This window comes from Leucoraja erinacea, unplaced genomic scaffold (assembly GCF_028641065.1).
Source record: "Leucoraja erinacea ecotype New England unplaced genomic scaffold, Leri_hhj_1 Leri_1351S, whole genome shotgun sequence".
In the NCBI taxonomy this organism is placed as follows: Eukaryota; Metazoa; Chordata; class Chondrichthyes; order Rajiformes; family Rajidae; genus Leucoraja; species Leucoraja erinaceus.
Window position 1 is genome coordinate 20641 of NW_026575618.1, and position 18952 is coordinate 39592.

The window sequence follows — 18952 nt, forward strand, 5'->3', positions numbered from 1 at the left end:
CCTCCCCCTCCCCTCCCCCTCCCCCCCGCGCAGCCGCACTCCGTCGCCCCGCGCACCCAGTGCCGGCTGCCGGCGCCGCGCCTGCGCGCTGTCCCCCCCCCCCCCCCCTGGGGGGGGCAGCCGGCAGCCGGCAGACGGGCCACAGTGTGCGCAGGCGCCGCCGGCAGGCGCCAAGAGCGGTTGTCAAGCGTCGACCGTCAGTGAGTGAGAGAATGATGGAGGGAATGTGGGAATAAAGGGGGGAATGTGGGAATAAAGGGGGGAATGTGGGAATAAAGGGGGGAAATGTGGGAAATGAAAGGGGGGAATGTGGGAATAAAGGGGGAATGTGGGAATAAAGGGAGTGTTGGAATAATGGGGAGAAAGGGTGGAGGGTAAAGGGGGGGAATGTGGGAATAAAGGGGGGAATGTGGGAATAAAGGGGGAATGTGGGAATAAAGGGGGGAATGTGGGAATAAAGGGGGGAATGTGGGAATAAAGGGGGGAATGTGGGAATAATAGAGTGTTGGAATAAAGGAGTGTGGGAATAATAGAGTGTGGGAATAATGGAGAGAGTGAGGGAATAAAGGGGAATGTGGGAATAAAGGGGGGGAATGATGGAGGGAATGTGGGAATAAAGGGGGGGGGAATGAGGGAGGGAATGTGGGAATAAAGGGGGAATGATGGAGGGAATGTGGGAATAAGGGGGGGAATGTGGGAATGGATGGAGGGAATGTGGGAATAAAGGGGGGAATGTGGGAATGATGGAGGGGAATGTGGGAATAAAGGGGAATGGAATGATGGAGTGAATGTGGGAATAAAGGGGGAATGATGGAGGGAATGTGGGAATAAAGGGGGAGGGGAATGTGGGAATAAGGGGGGGGGGAATGATGTGAGGGGAATGATGGAGGGGAATGTGGGAATAAAGGGGGGAATGATGGAGGGAATGTGGGAATAAAGGGGGGGGGAATGATGGAGGGAATGTGGGAATAAAGGGGGGGGAATGATGGAGGGAATGTGGAATAAAGGGGGGGAATGATGGAGGGAATGTGGGAATAAAGGAGGGAAATGGGGGGATGGATGTGGGAATAAAGGGGGAATGTGGGAATAAAGGGAGGGGGAAATGATGGAGGGAATGTGGGAATAAAGGGGGGGAATGATGGAGGGAATGTGGGAATAAAGGGGGGAAGGTGGGAATAAGGTGGGGAATGATGGAGGGAATGTGTGGGAATAAAGGGGGGAATGTGGGAATAAAAGGGGTGGAATGTGGAGGGAATGTGGGAATAAAGGGGGGAATGATGGGAATAAAGGGGGGGTGGGAATAAAGGGAGGGAATGTGGGAATAAAGGGGGGAATGATGAATAAAGGGGGAATGTGGGGAATAAAGGGGGGAATGATGGAGGGAATGTGGGGAATGATGGAGGGAATGGGGAATAAAGGGGGGAATGTGGAATAAAGGGGGGAATGTGGGAATAAAGGGGGGATGGAGGGATGTGGGAATAAAGGAATGGGGAATAATGGAGGGAATGTGGGAATAAAGGGGGGAATGTGGGAATAAAGGGGAAATAAAGGGGGAATGTGGGAATAAAGGGGGGGTGTGGGATAAAGGGGGGGAATGTGGGAATAAAGGGGGGAATGTGGAGGGATGTGGGAATAAGGGGGGAGATGGAGGGAATGTGGGGAATAAAGGGAATGGGGAAAAGTGGGAATGGGATGGAGGGAATGTGGGAATAAAGGGGGGGATGGAGGGAATGTGGGAATAAAGGGGGGATGGAGGGAATGTGGGAATGGGGGGGAATGTGGGAATAAAGGGGGGAATGAATGGATGGGAATGGGAATGTGGGAATAAAGGGGGGAATGATGGAGGGAATGTGGGAATAAAGGGGGGAATGAATGGGGGGAATGTGGGAATAAAGGGGGGTGGGGAATGAAGGAGGGAATGTGGGAATAAAGGGGGGGAATGTGGAATAAAAGTGGGGAATGGTGGGGGAATGTGGGAATAAAGGGGGGAATGATGGAGGGAATGTGGGAATAAAGGGGGGAATATGGAATGGGGGGAATGTGGGAATAAAGGGGGGAATGGGGAATGAATGAATGAGGGAATAAAGGGGGGGAATAAAGTGGGGGAATATAAGGGGGGAATGATGGAGGGAATGTGGGAATAAAGGGGGGAATGTGGGAATAAAGGGGGGAATGGGGGAATGGGAAGGGAATGTGGGAATGATGGAGATGGGAATGTGGGATAAAGGGGGAATAAAGGGGGGGAATGTGGGAATAAAGGGGGGGGAATGGAGGGAATGTGGGAATAAAGGGGGGAATGTGGGAATAAAGGAGGGAATGGAGGGAAGATGGATGTGGAATAAAGGGGGGATGGGGAATAAAAGGGGGGAATGTGGGAATAAAGGGGGGGGGAAATGATGGGGGGAATGTGGGAATAAAGGGGGGAATGTGGGAATAAAGGGGGGGAATGGAGGGAATGGGGGGGGGAATGTGGGAATAAAGGGGGGGAATGTGGGAATAAAGGGGGAGAATGATGGAGGGAATGTGGGAATAAAGGGGGGGAATGATGGGGGGAATGTGGGAATAAAGGGGGGGAATGATGGAAATGTGGGAATAAAGGGGGAATGTGGGAATAAAAGGGGGGAATGTGGGAATAAAGGGGGGGAATGTGGGAAATAGGAGGAATGGGGGAATGGGAATGTGGAAAGGAGGGAATGGGATAAAGGGGGGAATGTGGGGGAATAAAGGGGGGAATGTGGGAATAATGGGGGGAATGTGAATAATGAGGGAGGGAATGTGGGAATAAAGGAGGGAATGAGGGAATAAAGGAGGGAATGTGGGAAGAAAGGGGGGAATGATGGAGGGAATGTGGGAATAAAGGGGGAGGGGGTGATGATGGGAGGGAATAAGGGAATGTGGGAATAATGGGGGGAGGGAGTGGGGAATGAGGGAAAGGGGGAATGATGGAGGGAATGTGGGGAATAAAGGGGGGAATGATGGAGGGAGGGAGTGTGTGAGGGAGGGGAATGTGGGAGTGAGGGAGTGAGGGAATTGAGGATGTGGGAGAGGGAGGGTGAATATGGAGTGAATGAGGGAGTGATGGAGGGGGTGAGGGAATTATGGAGAGTGAGGGAATGAGGGAAATGATGGAGTGAGGGACTATGGAATGAGGGAGTGAGAAATTATGGGGAGTGAGGGAGTGAGGGGGAATTATGGAGGAGTGAGGTGGGGAGATAGGGAGGGAATGAGGGAGTGAGGGAATTATGGAGTGAGGGAGTGAGGGAGTGAGAGGGAATGAGGGAGTGAGGGAATGAGGGAGTGGAGAGTGAGGGAGTGAGGGAATTATGGAGTGAGGGAGTTATGGAGTGAGGGAATGAGGGAGTGAGGGAATGATGGAGTGAGGGAATGAGGGAGTGTCCTGAAGACATGGTCTTGAGGTTTGTACAGCATCTTGTATTGCCTCTACATGGCCAGGCAGACACTCCACAGAGTGGGGACTGCAGTGCCTTTAAGTTCAGTGCATGGTCTAATTTAGAGCTGAGTTGAGTTTGTTGTCCCGTGTGGCGAGGTACAGTGAAAAGCTTCCTTGTGCAAGGTTCAAGAGTGTTTTATTGGCGTGTGTCCCAGATCGGACAATGAAATTCTTGCTTGCTGCAGCACGACACAATATGTAAACATTGTACATAACGTGGAGAAAAGTTCAGTGTGTATACATGTGCGCACATACTCAATAAATGAACTAATATATACTGCAATAATAATAATATGAATGAATCTGTTTAAGAAGGACCTGCAGATGCTGGAACAGTCGAATGCTGGAGAAACTCAGCGGAACAGGCAGCATCTATGGAGCGGAGGAGTAATGGGTGACGTTTCGGGTCGAGACCCTTCTTCACATCAATTAATCTGATCAGGGTCTCGACCCGAAATGTCACCTATTCCTTCGCTCCATAGATGCTGCCTGTCCCGCTGAGTTTCTCCAGCGTTTTTGTCCACCCCTTAATATTAATAATAATCTGTTGTAGTTCAGACCTTGTTTGTTATCATGTTTAACAGCCTGATGGCTGTAGGGAAGAAGCTGTTCTTGAACCTGGACGTTACAGGTTTCAGGCTCCTGTACCTTCTTCCCGATGGCAGTGGTGAAGAGTGTGTGGCCAGGATGGTGTGGGTCTCTGATGATGTTGAGGCAGCGATTTCGATAGAAAGAATGGGTCGACTGCGTGTTGTCCAGTCAGCGGAAAGACTGTACATGATTACAATCCAGCCGTCCAGATACAGGATAAGGGGAATAACGGATTGGAGCGTTATTAGGCCATTCGGCCCCTCAAGTCTACTCTGCCATTCAATCCTAGAAATAGAAAATAGGTGCAGGAGTCGGCCCTTCCAGCCAGTGCACGCCATTCAATATGATCATCCACAATCAGTATCCCGTTCCTGCTTTCTCCCCATAATCCCTTGATTCCGTTAGCCCCAAGAGCTAAATCTGACTCTCTCTTGAAAATATCCAGTGATTTGGCCTCCACTGCCTTCTATGGCAGAGAATTCCACCGATTCACAACTCTCTGGGTGGAAAAAGTTTCTCCTCATCACAGTCCTAAATGGCCGACCCCTTATTCTTAAACTGTGTGTGACCTCTGGTTCTGGACTCCCCCAACATGGGGAACATGTTTCCTGCCTCTAGCGTGTCCAAACCCTTAATAATCTAATATGTTTCTCTCCTCTCATTCATTCCTCCCCCTTCCACAGAGGGTGGTGGGTGTATGGAACGAGCTGCCGGAGGAGGTAGTTGAGGCTGGGACTATCCCAACGTTTAAGAAACAGTTAGACAGGTACATGGGTAGGACAGGTTTGGAAGGATATGGACCAAATGCAGGCAGGTGGGACTAGTGTAGATGGGGCATGTTGGGCGGTGTGGGCAAGTTGGGCAGAAGGGCGACACACACCCAACCCCACACACACCCCCACACACCTCCCACCACACCCACCACACCCCACACCCACCCCACCCACACACACCCACACCACTGGTTCACACCCACACACCCACCCACACCCACACACACCCCATCCACCCACACACACACCCACCCACACACACCCACACACCCACCCATCCCGGCCACACACAACCCCACCACACACCCACACACACACACACCACCCACCCACCTCACCCCACAGCACAAAACAGATAAGCAGGCCACAGCCACAGACGGTGGAGGTTTGGCATTGATTTTTATTTAGTTTAAGTCACCGACCGTGCGGTGTAGAGTCTGTGGTTCAACCGGCCCCAACTCCCCCTGCAGAAAAACCCCCCGCCCCCCCACCCACCCACCCGCCAGGTACGGTGGGGAGGGAAGGGAGGGAGGGTGGGGGGGGTGGGGGGGGGGGGAATGGGGTAAACGCGGCTGCAAGCTCTGTTGGTGGGGGTGGAGTTAGAGGCACCTTCTGTCACCATCTCTCCCCCTGTTTGTAACACTACCGGGGGAGGTGATGGGGACACCCCCACCCACACACCACCCCCCCTACACACACACCCACCCACAGGGCTTGTTACCACAGGGGGAGAGGGAGGGGTGGGGGGAGGGGGGGGGGGAGAGGCCTGGATCACACGGTGGGGGGGTGAGGGGGGAGGGGAGGGGGGATCCAACTACTGTGTGAGTGTGTTTGAGGTGAGGGCCGGGTCCCACACACGGGGGGGGAGTGGGATCTGGCTATTGGTGAGGCTGTTGAGGCGAGGGGCAGGTGGGTGGGTTTTTTTGGGGGGGGCGGGGGTGGGTGTGCTGGTGGGGGGGGGGGGGGTGGGGGCTTGGTTCACACAGAGGGGGGCGGCAGCAGCTCGTCCTCCCCAAAGACGTCCTTCTGTTTCCGCTTCATGTTCTCAAAGTCAAAGTCGGTGCCGGTCATGCGGCGCTGTAGATGTCCTTGATGTTGTTGCAGGTTGTCTCAAAGTGGGTGGTGGCATCGTACGACTGAGACACAAAGGATTGAGGGGGACAGGGGGGGGGGGGAGATACAGGGAGATGGGGGGTGTGAGGGGAGGGGAGAGATACAGAGGAGATGGGGGGGTGAGGGGGGATACAGGGAGATGGGGGGATGAGGGGAGGGGGGGAGGACGGGGGGGGTGAGGGGAGATACAGGGAGATGGGGGGGTGAGGGGAGATACAGGGAGATGGGGGTGTTGAGGGGAGGGGAGGGGAGACAGGGGGGGGTGAGGGGAGATACAGGGAGGGGGGGGGGGGAGGGGAGATACAGGGAGATGGGGGGTGGGTGAGGGGGAGGGGAGGGGAGGTCTACAAGGGGGGGGTGAGGGGGGAGATACAGGGGGATGGGGGGTGAGGGGATGTCCTTGAGTTGTTGAAGGTTGTCTCAGATGGGGGTGGCAGGGTACCGACTGGGATCTGGGGAGACAGGGGGGGGGTGAGGGGAGATACAGGGAGATGGGGGGTGGGGGGGTGAGGGGAGATACAGGGAGATGGGGGGGGTGAGGGGAGGGGAGGGGGAGATGGGGGGGTGAGGGGAGATATAGGGAGATGGGGGGGGTGAGGGGAGAACAGGGAGATGGGGGGGGTGAGGGGAGACAGGGGGGGTGAGGGGAGATACAGGGAGATGGGGGGGTGAGGGGAGGGGAGGGGAGAGATACAAGGAGATGGATTGAGAATAAAGAGGGGAAGAGGTGGGAGGAGAGAGGGGAGGAGGAGGGAAAGGGGCAGGGAGGTTTGGGAGGAAGGGGGTGGGAAGGGATGTAGAGGGGGAGGGAGGTTGAGAGGGGGAAGGAGGAGACAGGGATGAGAGGAGAGGAGGGGGAGCAGGTAGAGGGTGGGATGAGAAGGCAGGGAGAGTGTTATGTCGGGAAGCAGATAGAGGGGGGAGGGGGAGAGGAGAGGGGCGAGATAGAGGGGAGAGAGAGGGGCAGGCAGGGGGTACGGAGGAGAGAGGAGAGGGAGTGGAGGGGAGGGAGGAGTAAGAATCACCATCACAAATACAGTTCACACCAGGGAGGGGGGGGGGTCTGTCTACCCAGGACCCACCCACCCTCTCCCCTCCAACCCACAGGGCAGTGGAGTTGCACGGGACGTCCCCGCCACAGGTACGGGCCTCACTCACCTGACTCTCTGTCCCGTCGTCCAGCGGCTCGTAAAGGTCGCTGATGGCCACAAACCTGGGGGGGGGGGGCGGGGGGGGGGTTAAAGGGCAGCGGTCAGGTTCCAGACCACAGCAATACACCGATAAGACACCCCAGCTTCCCTACTAACCTCAGAATAGGTTAGAGCCCAGGAGGTAGCGCCACCCGCCGAGGAGCTGTGTGTGGAGTTTGCAGGCTTGGCGAGAGAAACATAGACAATAGGTGCTGGAGTAGAGGCCATTCGGCCCTTCCAGCCTGTACCATTCGCCATTCAATATGATCATGGCTGATCATCCAAGAGAGTATCCCGTACCTGCCTTCTCTCCATACCCCCTGATCCCCTTAGCCACAAGGGCCACATCTAACTCCCTCTTAAATATAGCCAATGAACTGGCCTCAACTACCCTCTGTGGCAGAGAGTTCCAGAGATTCACCACTCTCTGTGTGAAAAAAGTTCTTCTCATCTCGGTTTTAAAGGATTTCCCCCTTATCCTTAAGCTGTGACCCCTTGTCCTGGACTTCCCCAACATCGGGAGCAATCTTCCTGCATCTAGCCTGTCCAACCCTTAAGAATTTTGTAAGTTTCTATAAGATCCCCTCTCAATCTCCTAAATTCTAGAGATAGAGTGGATGTGGAGAGGATGTTTCCACTGGTGGGAGAGTCCAGGACCAGAATTAGGAAGGAGATGAGGAGGGGTTTCTCTGCCAAACAGCCCCACACTCCGTCTCTCCCTCCCCACCCCCACGGGTCCAGACGTTCCTCCGCCACTCCGCACGCCCTCGCTCCCCTGGAATCCCAGCCTGACCCCTCGCTCCCGCTGGTGGAGGCTGCCCCCCCGTCTCCCCCCCGACCCTCTCACTGACACCGCCACCTCTCGTGGCCCGACTCACTCACTTCTGATCGATGGGTGCCAGCAGCTCGAGGGCCAGCTCGATCTCCTTCTCGGGTTCAGCTGTCTCCACCGTGGTGCTGACGATGGCAATGTACTTGCCCTGGGCTGAGACATTGGGCAGGGAGAGGACGAGACCACGCATACGTAGAGGTCTGCAGAGAGAGAGGGGAGGAGAGAGAGGGGGAGAGAGAGAGAGAGAGGGAGGGAGAGAGGGAGAGGGGGAGAGAGTGGGAGGGAGAGGGAGAGAGAGGGAGAGAGAGCGTGAGAGGGAGAGGGAGAGGGAGAGGAGAGAGAGAGAGAGGGTGACAGAGAAAGAGGAGAGGGAGAGGGAAAGATAGCGGAGAGGGGGAGGGCAGAGAGGAGGGGAGGAGAGAGAGAGAGAGAGAGGGAGAGAGAGAGGAGAGGAGAGAGAGAGGAGAGGAGACACACACAGAGGGAGGAGGGAGAGGGAGAGAGAGAGGAGAGAGAGAGGGGAGAGGGAGAGGGAGAGGGAGAGAGAGAGAGGGGAAAGAGAGAGGGGGAAGACAGTGAGAGGGGGAGATAGACTGAGGCGTGAATGAGGGGGAGAGAGATGGAGAGAGAGAGGGGAGAATGAGAGAGGGAGAGAGAGAGGCGGGGGGAGAGGGGGGGGAAAGAGAGGAGAGGGGGGAGAGAGAGGGGAGGGGAGAGAGAGAGGAGAGGACAGAGAGAGGAGACGGGAGGAGGAGAGAGGAGAGAGGAGAGGAGAGGAGGAGAGAGGAGAGAGAGAGAGGAGAGAAAGAGGAGGGAGAGAGAGAGAGAGGAAGAGGAGAGGAGGAGGAGAGGAGGAGAGGAGAGAGGAGAGAGAGAGAGAGAGTCAGTCTCAGAGAAGGTGACGGGGACAGAGAGAGAGAGGGAGAGAGAGAGGAGAGAGGGGAAGAGAGAGAGGGAGAGAGAGGAGAGAGAGAGAGAGAGAGAGAGAGGGAGGGCAGGCGAAAGCCGTCACAATGTGAATCTGATCCACCCTAGTGTCGGGGGAGAAGGGTGAGATCACAACTCTGAGGGAATACAGGGCGGAGGAGAGGGGGATTTCATGACCAATCCACAAGGACGGGGGAAATTGCTCTCCCCACCAGATAGAAGGAAGGGTCCTTCCCAAGAGTCCCCACCCCACCCCAGGGGCCCCGGAGGGAAAAGGAAAGCGGAAGAAGGGGAGGGGATTGAGAGCAGGAGGGGGTGCCGTCGAGGGGCGGTACCGGGAGGAAGAGGGGACTGGTTCTGTGGGATGATGATCCAGGAGGCAGGAGTTGGCGTCGCTGGTGTTGTGCCACAGGATGGCTCAGGATACAGATGACCCTGATCACCTGGCCCGCCTTCACTACCCGCTCCGGCACGTAGCTGGGGTCACAGACCAGCTGCTTACAGCGAGAAAGAGGACGGCAACACAGGAGAGGGGGAGAGAGAGGGAGAGAGAGAGAGAGAGAGAGGAGAAGACCCAACGTGGACCCGGGGAAAAAGAACACCTGGGAGAGGACAGCCCCACACCCCGACCCACGGCCCCAACATCCCACCTCCCGGGGAAGGGGAGAGGGGGAGGGGAGGAGGGGGGGAGAGGGGCAGGGAGGGGGAGAGGAGAGGGAGGGGAGGGGGAGAGGGCAGAGGGAACAGAAGGGAGGGGGGAGAGAGGGAGGGGAGGGAGGGGAGAGGGAAGGGGAGAGGACAGGGAGAGGGACAGAGGGACAGGGGGAGAGGGACAGAGGAGGGGGAGAGGGACAAGGGAGAGGGGCAGGGAGAGGGGCAGGGAGGGGCAGAGGAGGCAGGGACAGGGAGGGTGGGAGAGATTACCTCTCCTTCTGACTTGACTCCCACGACGCGATTGTTCTCGATCACCAGCTGGTCCACGGCTTTGTTCAACATGTAGGTGCCGCCGTAGATCGCACTCAGCCTGAGGAGAGGGCAGAGTCACAGATTTAATAGGAATCTGAGAGGTAACTTTCCATAGAGAGGGTGGTGGGTGTATGGAACGAGCTGCCGGAGGAGGTAGTTGAGGCTGGGACTATCCCTACGTTTAAGAAACAGTTAGACAGGTACATGGGTAGGACAGGTTTGGAAGGATATGGACCAAATGCAGGCAGGTGAGACTAGTGTAGATGGGGCATGTTGGGCGGTGTGGGCAAGTTGGGCTGAAGGGCCTGTTTCCACACTGTATCACTCTGTGACTAGTGTAAATGGGGCATGTTGGGCTAGTGAGGGCAAGTTGGGCTGAAGGGCCTGTTTCCACACTGTATCACTCTGTGACAAGTGTAGATGGGGCATGTTGGGCGGTGTGGGCAAGTTGGGCCTGTTTTCACACTCGATGACTATGTCAATAACCAGATGCAGCAGTCTCCTCTCTCCTCACCTGGCGAATCCCTGCGGCAGCTCTCCCAGTCCGTAGAGGGGGTAGAGGTAGGGGCTCTTGCCGTATCGTGCCAAGGACTCACTGTACAGCTTGATGCGGTTGATGGTCTCCAAGCAGGGGAGGTCCAGGTACCTGCCCGACACACAAGAACAGTCCGTCACCTCCCTTCAGCCGAAGATCTCCCACCCCACCCACCTCTCCGCTCGCTCCTGTAGACTCCTGAACCAATGTCTCCCAAAGTCACAGACCACAGAAATATCCCCTTCAAGACCCGTCCGTACCAACCGAGATCTGAATGGGAAAAGGACACAGAGTGCTGGAGTAACTCACAGAGTGCTGGAGTAACTCAGCGGGTCAGGCAGCATCTGTGTGGAGAACATGGATAGGTGACGTTTCACAGAGTGCTGGAGTAACTCAGGGGGTCAGGCAGCATCGGTGTGGAGAACATGGATAGGTGACGTTTCACAGAGTGCTGGAGTAACTCAGCGGGTCAGGCAGCATCTGTGTGGAGAACATGGATAGGTGACGTTACGGATCTGGGCCCTTCTGCACTCATCTTCTATAAACGTTGTCCCTCTGACATTAAATCCAATGCCCTCTAGTATTTTTTTACTTCCTAGGAGGAAAATGGTTTTTGACTGTCTACCCAATCTATGGCTCCATAATTATATATATAAACTTCTTCTCAAGTCTCAATGTTGCAGAGAAAACAATCCAAGTGCCCACCCTCACCCTGTAGCTGTAACCCTGTAATCCTAGGGTTCCCAGCCTGGGGTTAAATGAGTTGATTGTGGATTTGTACATATGTTTTCTCATTGGCTGCCTGTCTGGTATACCGGTATCTGTTCATCGTTAGTTGTTCATAAATCAGTGAAAGGACCTTGTGATGTGCTGTTACAAAGTTGCCCGGGGTAAACGGGGTGAGAAAGGATTCCAACCCCTGCTCTAATCCAAGCGGCATTCTGGTAAACCTCCTCTGAAGCCTCCAGATCTTTGCTGTAATGGGGGCAACCAGAACTGCACGCAATACTCCACGTACAGCTTGACCAAAGCCCTATAAAGCTGCCTCGTGACTTCCAGCATTTAAGTCTAGCTGCGGAATAAGAACACAGTGTGATCCAAGACCATGACCTCTGGAGTTCTAGACTAGTGAGGGTGAGGTGAGTGTGTGAGTGTGTGTAGGTGGTGTGTGTGTGTGTGTATGGGTGTGGTGTGTGTATGTATGTGCATGTGTGAGTGTGCCGTTGCGTGCGTGTGTGTGTGTGTGTGTGCGCGTGGGTGTGGGTGTGGAGTGTGTGTGTATGTGGAGAGGTAGTGCTGAGAGGTGCGGATGTGTGTTGAGTGAGTGTTGTGTGTAGTGCGGGGGGTGTGTGTGTTTGTGTGCTGGTGTGCGCGGGCATGAGGAGTGCGGCGTGGTGTGTGCGGGGTTGAGTATGTGAATGTGTGTGCATGTGGGTGTGTGTGTGTGCAGGCAAGAAAGGGTGGCTGTGTGTGTGAGTGGAGGCGTGGAGTTGTGTGAGTGTGTGTGACAAGTGTATAGCGTGTGGTGTGGGAATGGGGGTGTGGTGTGACGTGTGTGCGGGTGTGGAGAGAAGTGTGGAGGGTGTGTGTGTGTGAGGGTCGTGTGTGTGTGCGGAGTGTGTGTGAAGTGTGTGTGTGTGTGTGCGGGCGGTGGTGTGGGAGGCGACATGTATGGAGCCCATGCCCGTGTGCATGTGACCCCACTCAATAGTGTGCGGTAACATGATAGAAGGCCAGGGCGTGTGTTCCATGTGATGCGGATGACGTCTCCTGTCCCAGGTCAAACTTTATGTAGACGGTCAGCGCATGTGGGTGGCCACAGGGTCAACACCCTGATGGGTCTTGGGGTCACTCTCGTCAAAGCTGGCCACAAACATCAGGAACTTACGGAAACGCCTCTTCTCAAATAAGCCCCCAGGATGCTCGGAGAGAGGAGAGAGAGGCGAGGAGAGAGACAAGGGCCAGGTCAGGGGAGGGTCTGAGGGAGACCAGAACCCCCTGCGCCCCCCAGAGAAGAGGGCAGGGCCAACCCACCCAGGACAGGAGAACGAGAAGGCCCTTCAGCCCAAGAGATGCCCAGAGCGGGACACTAGTCAGAAGAGTGATCAAGTGTGGAAAAGAGGAGGCCCTTCCTTCAGTGAGTAAACAAACTAGCCCAACAGGCCCCATCTACACTAGTCAAGGCGTCACCAGAGCAGAGAAATGGCCCTTCAGCCCAACTTGCCCACAATGGAGGAAACATGAGGATCTACACTAGTCCCACCTGCGCTTGGTCCAAGATAGAGGCAAAGTGGAGAAGAGGAGATGAAAACTGTCCAGAGGAGAAGAAAACGTTGGGGGAGTCCAGGGAGATGGGGACCTCCTCCGAGCAGCTGGAGAATACACCCACCACTCTCTGTGGGAAAAGAGTTACCCCTAAGATTGGGAGGGAAATCTTTAGCCCCGTCAAATTGAACCAGTAAGATGGGGGGTTGTGGGTGTGATTCCCTACTCTGGGAAGGAGGACTCTACCAACTCTATTCCTCTTGTAGTGAAGATATCGGACCTCTTGGATCACAAGGACATCCCATAGCGACTCCGTGGAAAAGTAGAGAGACCCAGCCTACACGAGAACCAGCTGAGTGGTAGGTCACATAAAGGTTGGTAGTCCCGGGAACATCCTCGTGAATGGTCTAAGAAAGGAAAAACTTTCCAGCCGAAAGTACATGTAAGTGCCCAAAAACACGGTGCCTAGAACAATGAAACAGGCTCCCCAGAGACGGACGTTCCCCCCTGTACACTGTGAGGGGGGGATTGGGGGGGGGGGGGGAGAGTTTGGAGAGGAGAGAGAGAAGGGAAAGGGGGGGAGGGAGGGTGGGGGAGAAAGGTGGGGGAGGGAAGGGGGAGAATAGGGGTGCACTCATAGGATAGCCAAGGGGGAGTGGAAAGGATGGGTGGAGGGTGAGAGGGAGAGGGAGGGACAGAGGGGGAAGAGGGTGAGAGAGGAGGGAGTGGGGGGGGTAGGTAGATGGGGAAGGGGGGAGTGGGCGAGGGGAAGGGCAGGAGAGGGGGAGGAGGGTGGGAGTCCATTGAAGGGGTGGAGGGAGGGGAGAGAGAGGAGAGGGGAGCCAGGGACTCTGTGAAGGGGGAGGGAGGCTAGGAGTGGAGGGGGAGAGGTTGAGGGGGGGGGGACACTCACAAAGGGCCAGGGTCTTGGTCTCTGGAGTGGAGGAAGGAGGGGTTGGTGGGTATGGGTGAGGGGGGGGGGAGGAGGGTGTGACTCAACTGGTGGCCAGGGCTCCTGGTCTCTGTCGAGGGCACCCTGTAGATTTTGCCGGCCTGTAGTACGAAGCTGCCTTCCAACACCTTGAAAATATTCAGGTATCGAGTCACCTCCGTGTACAGGGGCATCTTCACCAGCTGGGGATGGGGAGGGGAAGGAGAGAGAAGGGGAGAAGGAGAAGAGAAGGACCCCCTCCCTCCCCTCCCTAAGCAAGCCAGAGAACTCCCTCTTCCCCCCCCCGTCCCCCCCAAGAACCAACCAGAAAGGAACAACATAGGGAGGGAGCACACTGGGAAACAGGGAGAAGGGAAAAGGAGAAGGGAACATGAGGAAAACCATGCCCGCAGCTACACTAAGGGGGGAAGGCCTCGAGGGAGGTCCAAGACCTGTCCTATAGGGTGTACTAGAAGAAAGGTGAAATTAGGGTGAAGGAGTAGGCCATTAGGAAAGGAAAGTGGAAGAGGAAGCACCGCAATTCAAGGAGGATATGGGGGATCATCCAACTCAGTGGGGAAGGAGAAAAAACAGATACCCCCTGATCCCCTTTGCCAAAGGGCCACATCTAACTCCCTCTTAAATAAAGAGAAGGAGAAATAGAAGGAGGGAACTGGGTAGAACCTCAAAAGGGGAGGAAGGTGGCAGAAAAGGAAGAGGAGGAGAAAAAACTCTCTGTGGGAGTCGGGGGAGGAAGGGAAGGGGATTCGGGTTTTAAAGGGAAGAAGGTATAAAGAAAGGAGAGGGCTGGGAGAGGGAGGGGGTGGGAGGGGGGAAAAGAAAGACGGGGGGGGAACAATATTCCTGCATCTAGCCTGGACCCAGGAGGGGAAAGAGAAGCGGGGGGGGGGACGATAGATCAGAAGGGGGGAAATGAAATTCTAGAGAGTAAACAAGCGAGAGAAAAGAAGGGGTTGGGGAAAGGGGAGACAGGGGAGGAGGGAAAAGGGATCTTAAACGTTGGGGGAAGGAGGAAAGCCTCAACTACCTGGCCGGGGGGGGGAGAAGATTAAGGACCCCCAAGGGGAGGGGTGGGGAAAGGGAAGGGGGTCAAAGGGAGGCGAGGAATCTTTTCCCCTTCAAGAGGGAAAAGGAGAGGTCCTCTGGTCCTCGATTTCCCCTACTCCTGGGGCAAGAGACTCTGGTGGGGAGGAAGGAAAAAGATGGAGAGGGGAGGAAGGTGAGGAGTGGTAAAGGAAGTGGGAAGACAACAGGCGAGGAGAAGGACAGGATTGCAGTGGGAACGTCCTTGGGGGGGGGAGAGGGGAGGGAGGGAGAGGGAGGGAGGGGAGAAGAGATGGGAGGCAGGAAGGGGGGGGGTGGAGAGGAAAACCATGAGTGGGAGCAAGGAGTCGGTGATGATGGCTAAGCAGGAGAGGAGTAGGGAGGGGACCCAAAAGGAGGAAGCAGGGGAGATTAAGAGAATCAGGGGACCCCAAGGAGCAATGAAAGGAAGGAAGGAAGGAATCAGGAAAGGAAACTGGGGGTAAGAGGGGAGGTTCCAATCCCTGCCGCGGCCCATCGAGAAATCGGGGAAAGGAAAGTGTCTGAGCAGGCCAAACTTCTTGGACAGAGAAGGGGGGAGAGGGGGGGACCGAGAGAGGAGGGGGAGAGAGGGAGGGGGAGGGGGAGGGGAGGGGGGGAAAAAGGTAAGGGGAAAGGGGGAGGAGGGAAGGGGGAGAAGGAGAGAAGGTGAGGGGAGGGGGAGGAAGGGGGAGGGGAGAGAGGGGGGGAGAAGGGGAGGGAGGGGGGAGAGAGGGAGAGGGAAAGGGTGAGGGTGGAAGGGAACGAGGGAGGGAGGGGAGGGAGGGAGGGAGGGAAGGGAGGGGGGGGAGGGGAGGGAAGGGAGAGAACGAGGGAAAGAGGGAGGGAGGGGAGGAGGGAGAGAGGGAGGGAGGCGTCGGGGAGGACGAGAGAGAGAGACGGAGAGGTGGAGGGAGGAGGGGAAAGAGAGGGAGGAAATGGAGAGGGGATGGAGAAGGAAGGAGGGGAGAACAGGGAGAGGGAGGGAGGGAGGGGCCGGAATAGGAGAGAGGGAGTAAGGGAAGAGGGAGGGGGGAGGAGAAAGGAGGGAGAGATGGGAGGGGGGGATAGGGAGGAGGGAATGAGGGGGAGCGGGAAAGGGAGAGGGGAGAGGGGAGGAGGAGAGGAGGGAGGGAAAGAGGGGAGGAGGGGAGAAGAAGAGGGGTGAGGGGAGGAAAGGAGAGGAGGGAGGGAGGAGAGGGGAGAGAAGAGGAAGGGAGGAACGAGAGGGGAGGTGAGAGGGAGGGAAAGAGAGGGAGTGAGGTAGGGAGAGGAGGAAGAGGCAAATAACGATGGAGCTTTCAACGTACCCCAATAGTCCTCTCCCCTGGGCAGCACGGTGGAACAAACCTAGCGGGTAGGGCTGCGGCTTAAATACAGCGCGCAGAAGTCCCGGCTTGCATCCCAAACATACGTGCGCTGTCTGTACGGAGTTTGGAACTCCGTTCTCGAATGTTGACCCTCGAGGGCTCCCCCTCCCGTCCCACTCCCCCACGTTTCTCCGGGCGATCATCCGGGTTCTCCCACCTACAGAGATGGTTGTAAGGTAGAATTGGCTTTCGGGACAAATGTATATGGGCCCCTTGGCACTGTGTGTGGATGTAGTGTTAATGTGGCGGGGAACGCTGGTCGGGGTTGGCAAGGACTCGGTGGGCCGAAGGGCGCAAGTGTTTCTTTAAGGCCACGCTATTGTGTCAAGGAACACTAGGAGGGAATATAGGAATGGGACTGAGTTTGCAGGGAGAGGTTGGGGAGCATCGAGCGTTATCCATGGGGAGCGCAGGGGAATGCGGGGGGGTGTGGTCTCCTATAGAGGTGTATAAATCTATTTATGCGAGCGGGAGTAGATCGGGTGTGAGTTTATTGTGTACCGAGGGTTTTGTACCGAAAACGTTTGATTCATGTGACAAAGCTTTTGTTGCGTTTCTATCCAGTCAGGGGAAAATCTGAAAAAGACAAAAATTGTGTTACAATCGAGCCAGTCACAGGGTACAGATACAGGATCCTCAGGGTATACCGACGTTACTCTTAAGTGCAAGGAAAAGGCCCGCCAAGCAATCAAGGTATGAGTAAGAGGGTCAACTGAGGATAGAGGTGAGGAAGGATTACAAGAACCAATATAACCGATATAACAATTACAGAACGGGAAACAGGCCATCTCGGCCCATACAAGTCCGTGTGCGAACAATTTTTTTTTTTCCCCCTAGTCCCAAAACCCCTGCTTGTGCACTCATACATAACGCTAACCTCCCTACATTATTCCCTTCTCATCCATATGCCTATCCAATTTATTTTTAAATGATACCAATGAACCTGCCTCCACCACTTCCACTGGAAGCTCATTCCACACCGCTACCACTCTCTGAGTAAAGAAGTTCCCCCTCGTATTACCCCTAAACATTTGTCCCTTAATTCTGAAGTCATGTCCTCTTGGTTGAATCTTCACTATTCTCAAAGGGAAAAGCTTGTCCTCATCAACTCTGTCTATCCCTCTCATCATTTTTAAAGACCTCATCAGGTCCCCCCCTTAACCTTCTGCGCTCCAGAGAATAAAGACCTAACTTATTCAACCATCTCCTGTAACTTAGTTTGTTGAAACCCATGGCAAATTGGAGAAATCTCCTCTGTACTCTCTATTTGTTGACATCTTCCTATAATGGGCGACCAAAATTGACACATACTCCCGCTTTGGTCCCTCCCCGTCACCATCGAGGCCTGTACATTTAACATTACATACCACAGAGCCTTCTTACGAAAAAAAGTAGTAATTACATTTGACGTCTATAGAAGTTAGGACGGATAGTGTTCAGCAGTGGCCTCATGGTTGTGTGTTGGATGGTTCAGTTGAACTGATACTACAGCTGCCCTGAATCTAGCGAGTGTGTAGAGAATAATTCCCCCCCAACTCCCACACCCAGCCCCAGCCTCGTACCTCCTCCAATTGTGTGATGGTACGAGTCTCGCCCCCATGTAGGGTTGCGAACTCCATGTTCGAAGCACTTCTTCCGTTGTGGACATGATTACACCGACAGCAAGGAACAATTCTGAGGGGGAGACGGGAGGAGGCGAGGGAGTGGGTGGCACAGGGCCAGGAACGAAGAGGGGTTTTAGCGCACAGCACCCCTAGTGCAGACCCCCAACACCCCCTTCCCCCCCCGCACTGACCGCAACATCAACACCACGGGGGAGAGGGGGGGGGGAACAAGGGGAAAAATCAGGCAACACCATCCTCACACCCTCCCAGCTACACCCCCTACCCCCCCCCTGCTCACCCACCTCCCCTACCGTTCACCCCAAATGCTCCACCCCTCCCCCCACCACGCTCCACCCCTCCCCCTCCCCGTATCACCCCTGCTCCCCCCCCTCCCCTCCAAACCCCCTCCCCCTTCCCCTGCATCACCCCTCCCCCTGCTCCACCCTCCCTTCCTCCAGTATCACAGCACCAGGCTCAGGAGCTCCGACAACCGCTATCTCGTTGGTGAGTGAGAGGACCTTCAGTTGGGTGATAACAGCTAGGGAAGAACTGACCCTGGAGAATCTAAGGAGGTGCTGTGTTGGTTTTCACAAATCATGTACCGTCAGCTATCCAGTATCTGTACACCGGAGAGGGTGGGGGAAAAAAAAAGAGGGACATGACGGGGGAGAATTGAGACTGGTCCTTGCTTATGCTGCGGCCTTGCCGAAAGGCCCAAGCAGCGTGAGGTGTAGATGGAGGCGAGGAATGGAAGGGCGGTGTGTGTTGTGTGTGTGTGTGTGTGTGTGGTGTGTGTGACGTGGTGTGTCGGACGGTCGGGCTGCAAACTGTCCACTAGCCCGCCAATTATGGGTCCCACTATCAAGAATCTGTTCATACCATTTTAAAACACCAATGGCTTGGCCTCCATGCCGTCAGTTGGCAAAGAATCCACACAGGATTCACCATACTCTTGCTGAAAGAAATTCGCATTTCTTCCAAAGGAACGTCATTAAGGTGAGGCTGTGAACTATGGTGCTAGACTCTCCACTATGGGGAACCTTCCTCTCCAACATCACTCTACCCGGCCTTTCACTATCAGCGGGCCGGTTCAAGGTCCCCCCCCTCATTATTCTAAACTCCAGCTGAGTACAGGCCAGCGCGACAAACGATCATAGTCGTAACTCACGCAACACGTATAGGGACGTTTCACAGAGTGATGGAGTCACTCAGTGGGTCAGTCCTAGCATACTGTGGGAGAAGCAATGATTAGGTGAGTTTCACAGAGGTGGGTTAACTCAGTGGTGCAGGCAGCATCTGTGCCGAGAACATAGTCGGTGAC

At 55.5% G+C, this 18952-nt stretch overlaps 1 protein-coding gene across 1 annotated transcript; it reads right to left on the bottom strand.

Moving 5' to 3' along the window:
- Window positions 1-9768: 9768 nt before the first annotated feature.
- Window positions 9769-13768, bottom strand: LOC129715715 (rab GDP dissociation inhibitor alpha-like; the record flags this gene model as incomplete). The annotated part of the gene is made up of 3 exons (XM_055665574.1): window positions 13644-13768; window positions 10358-10522; window positions 9769-9901 (listed from the first exon to the last, which is right to left on the bottom strand). Coding segments are annotated over exons 1-3 (423 nt in total), but the record flags the coding sequence as incomplete, so codon positions are not given.
- Between the last annotated feature and the right edge of the window lie 5184 nt (window positions 13769-18952).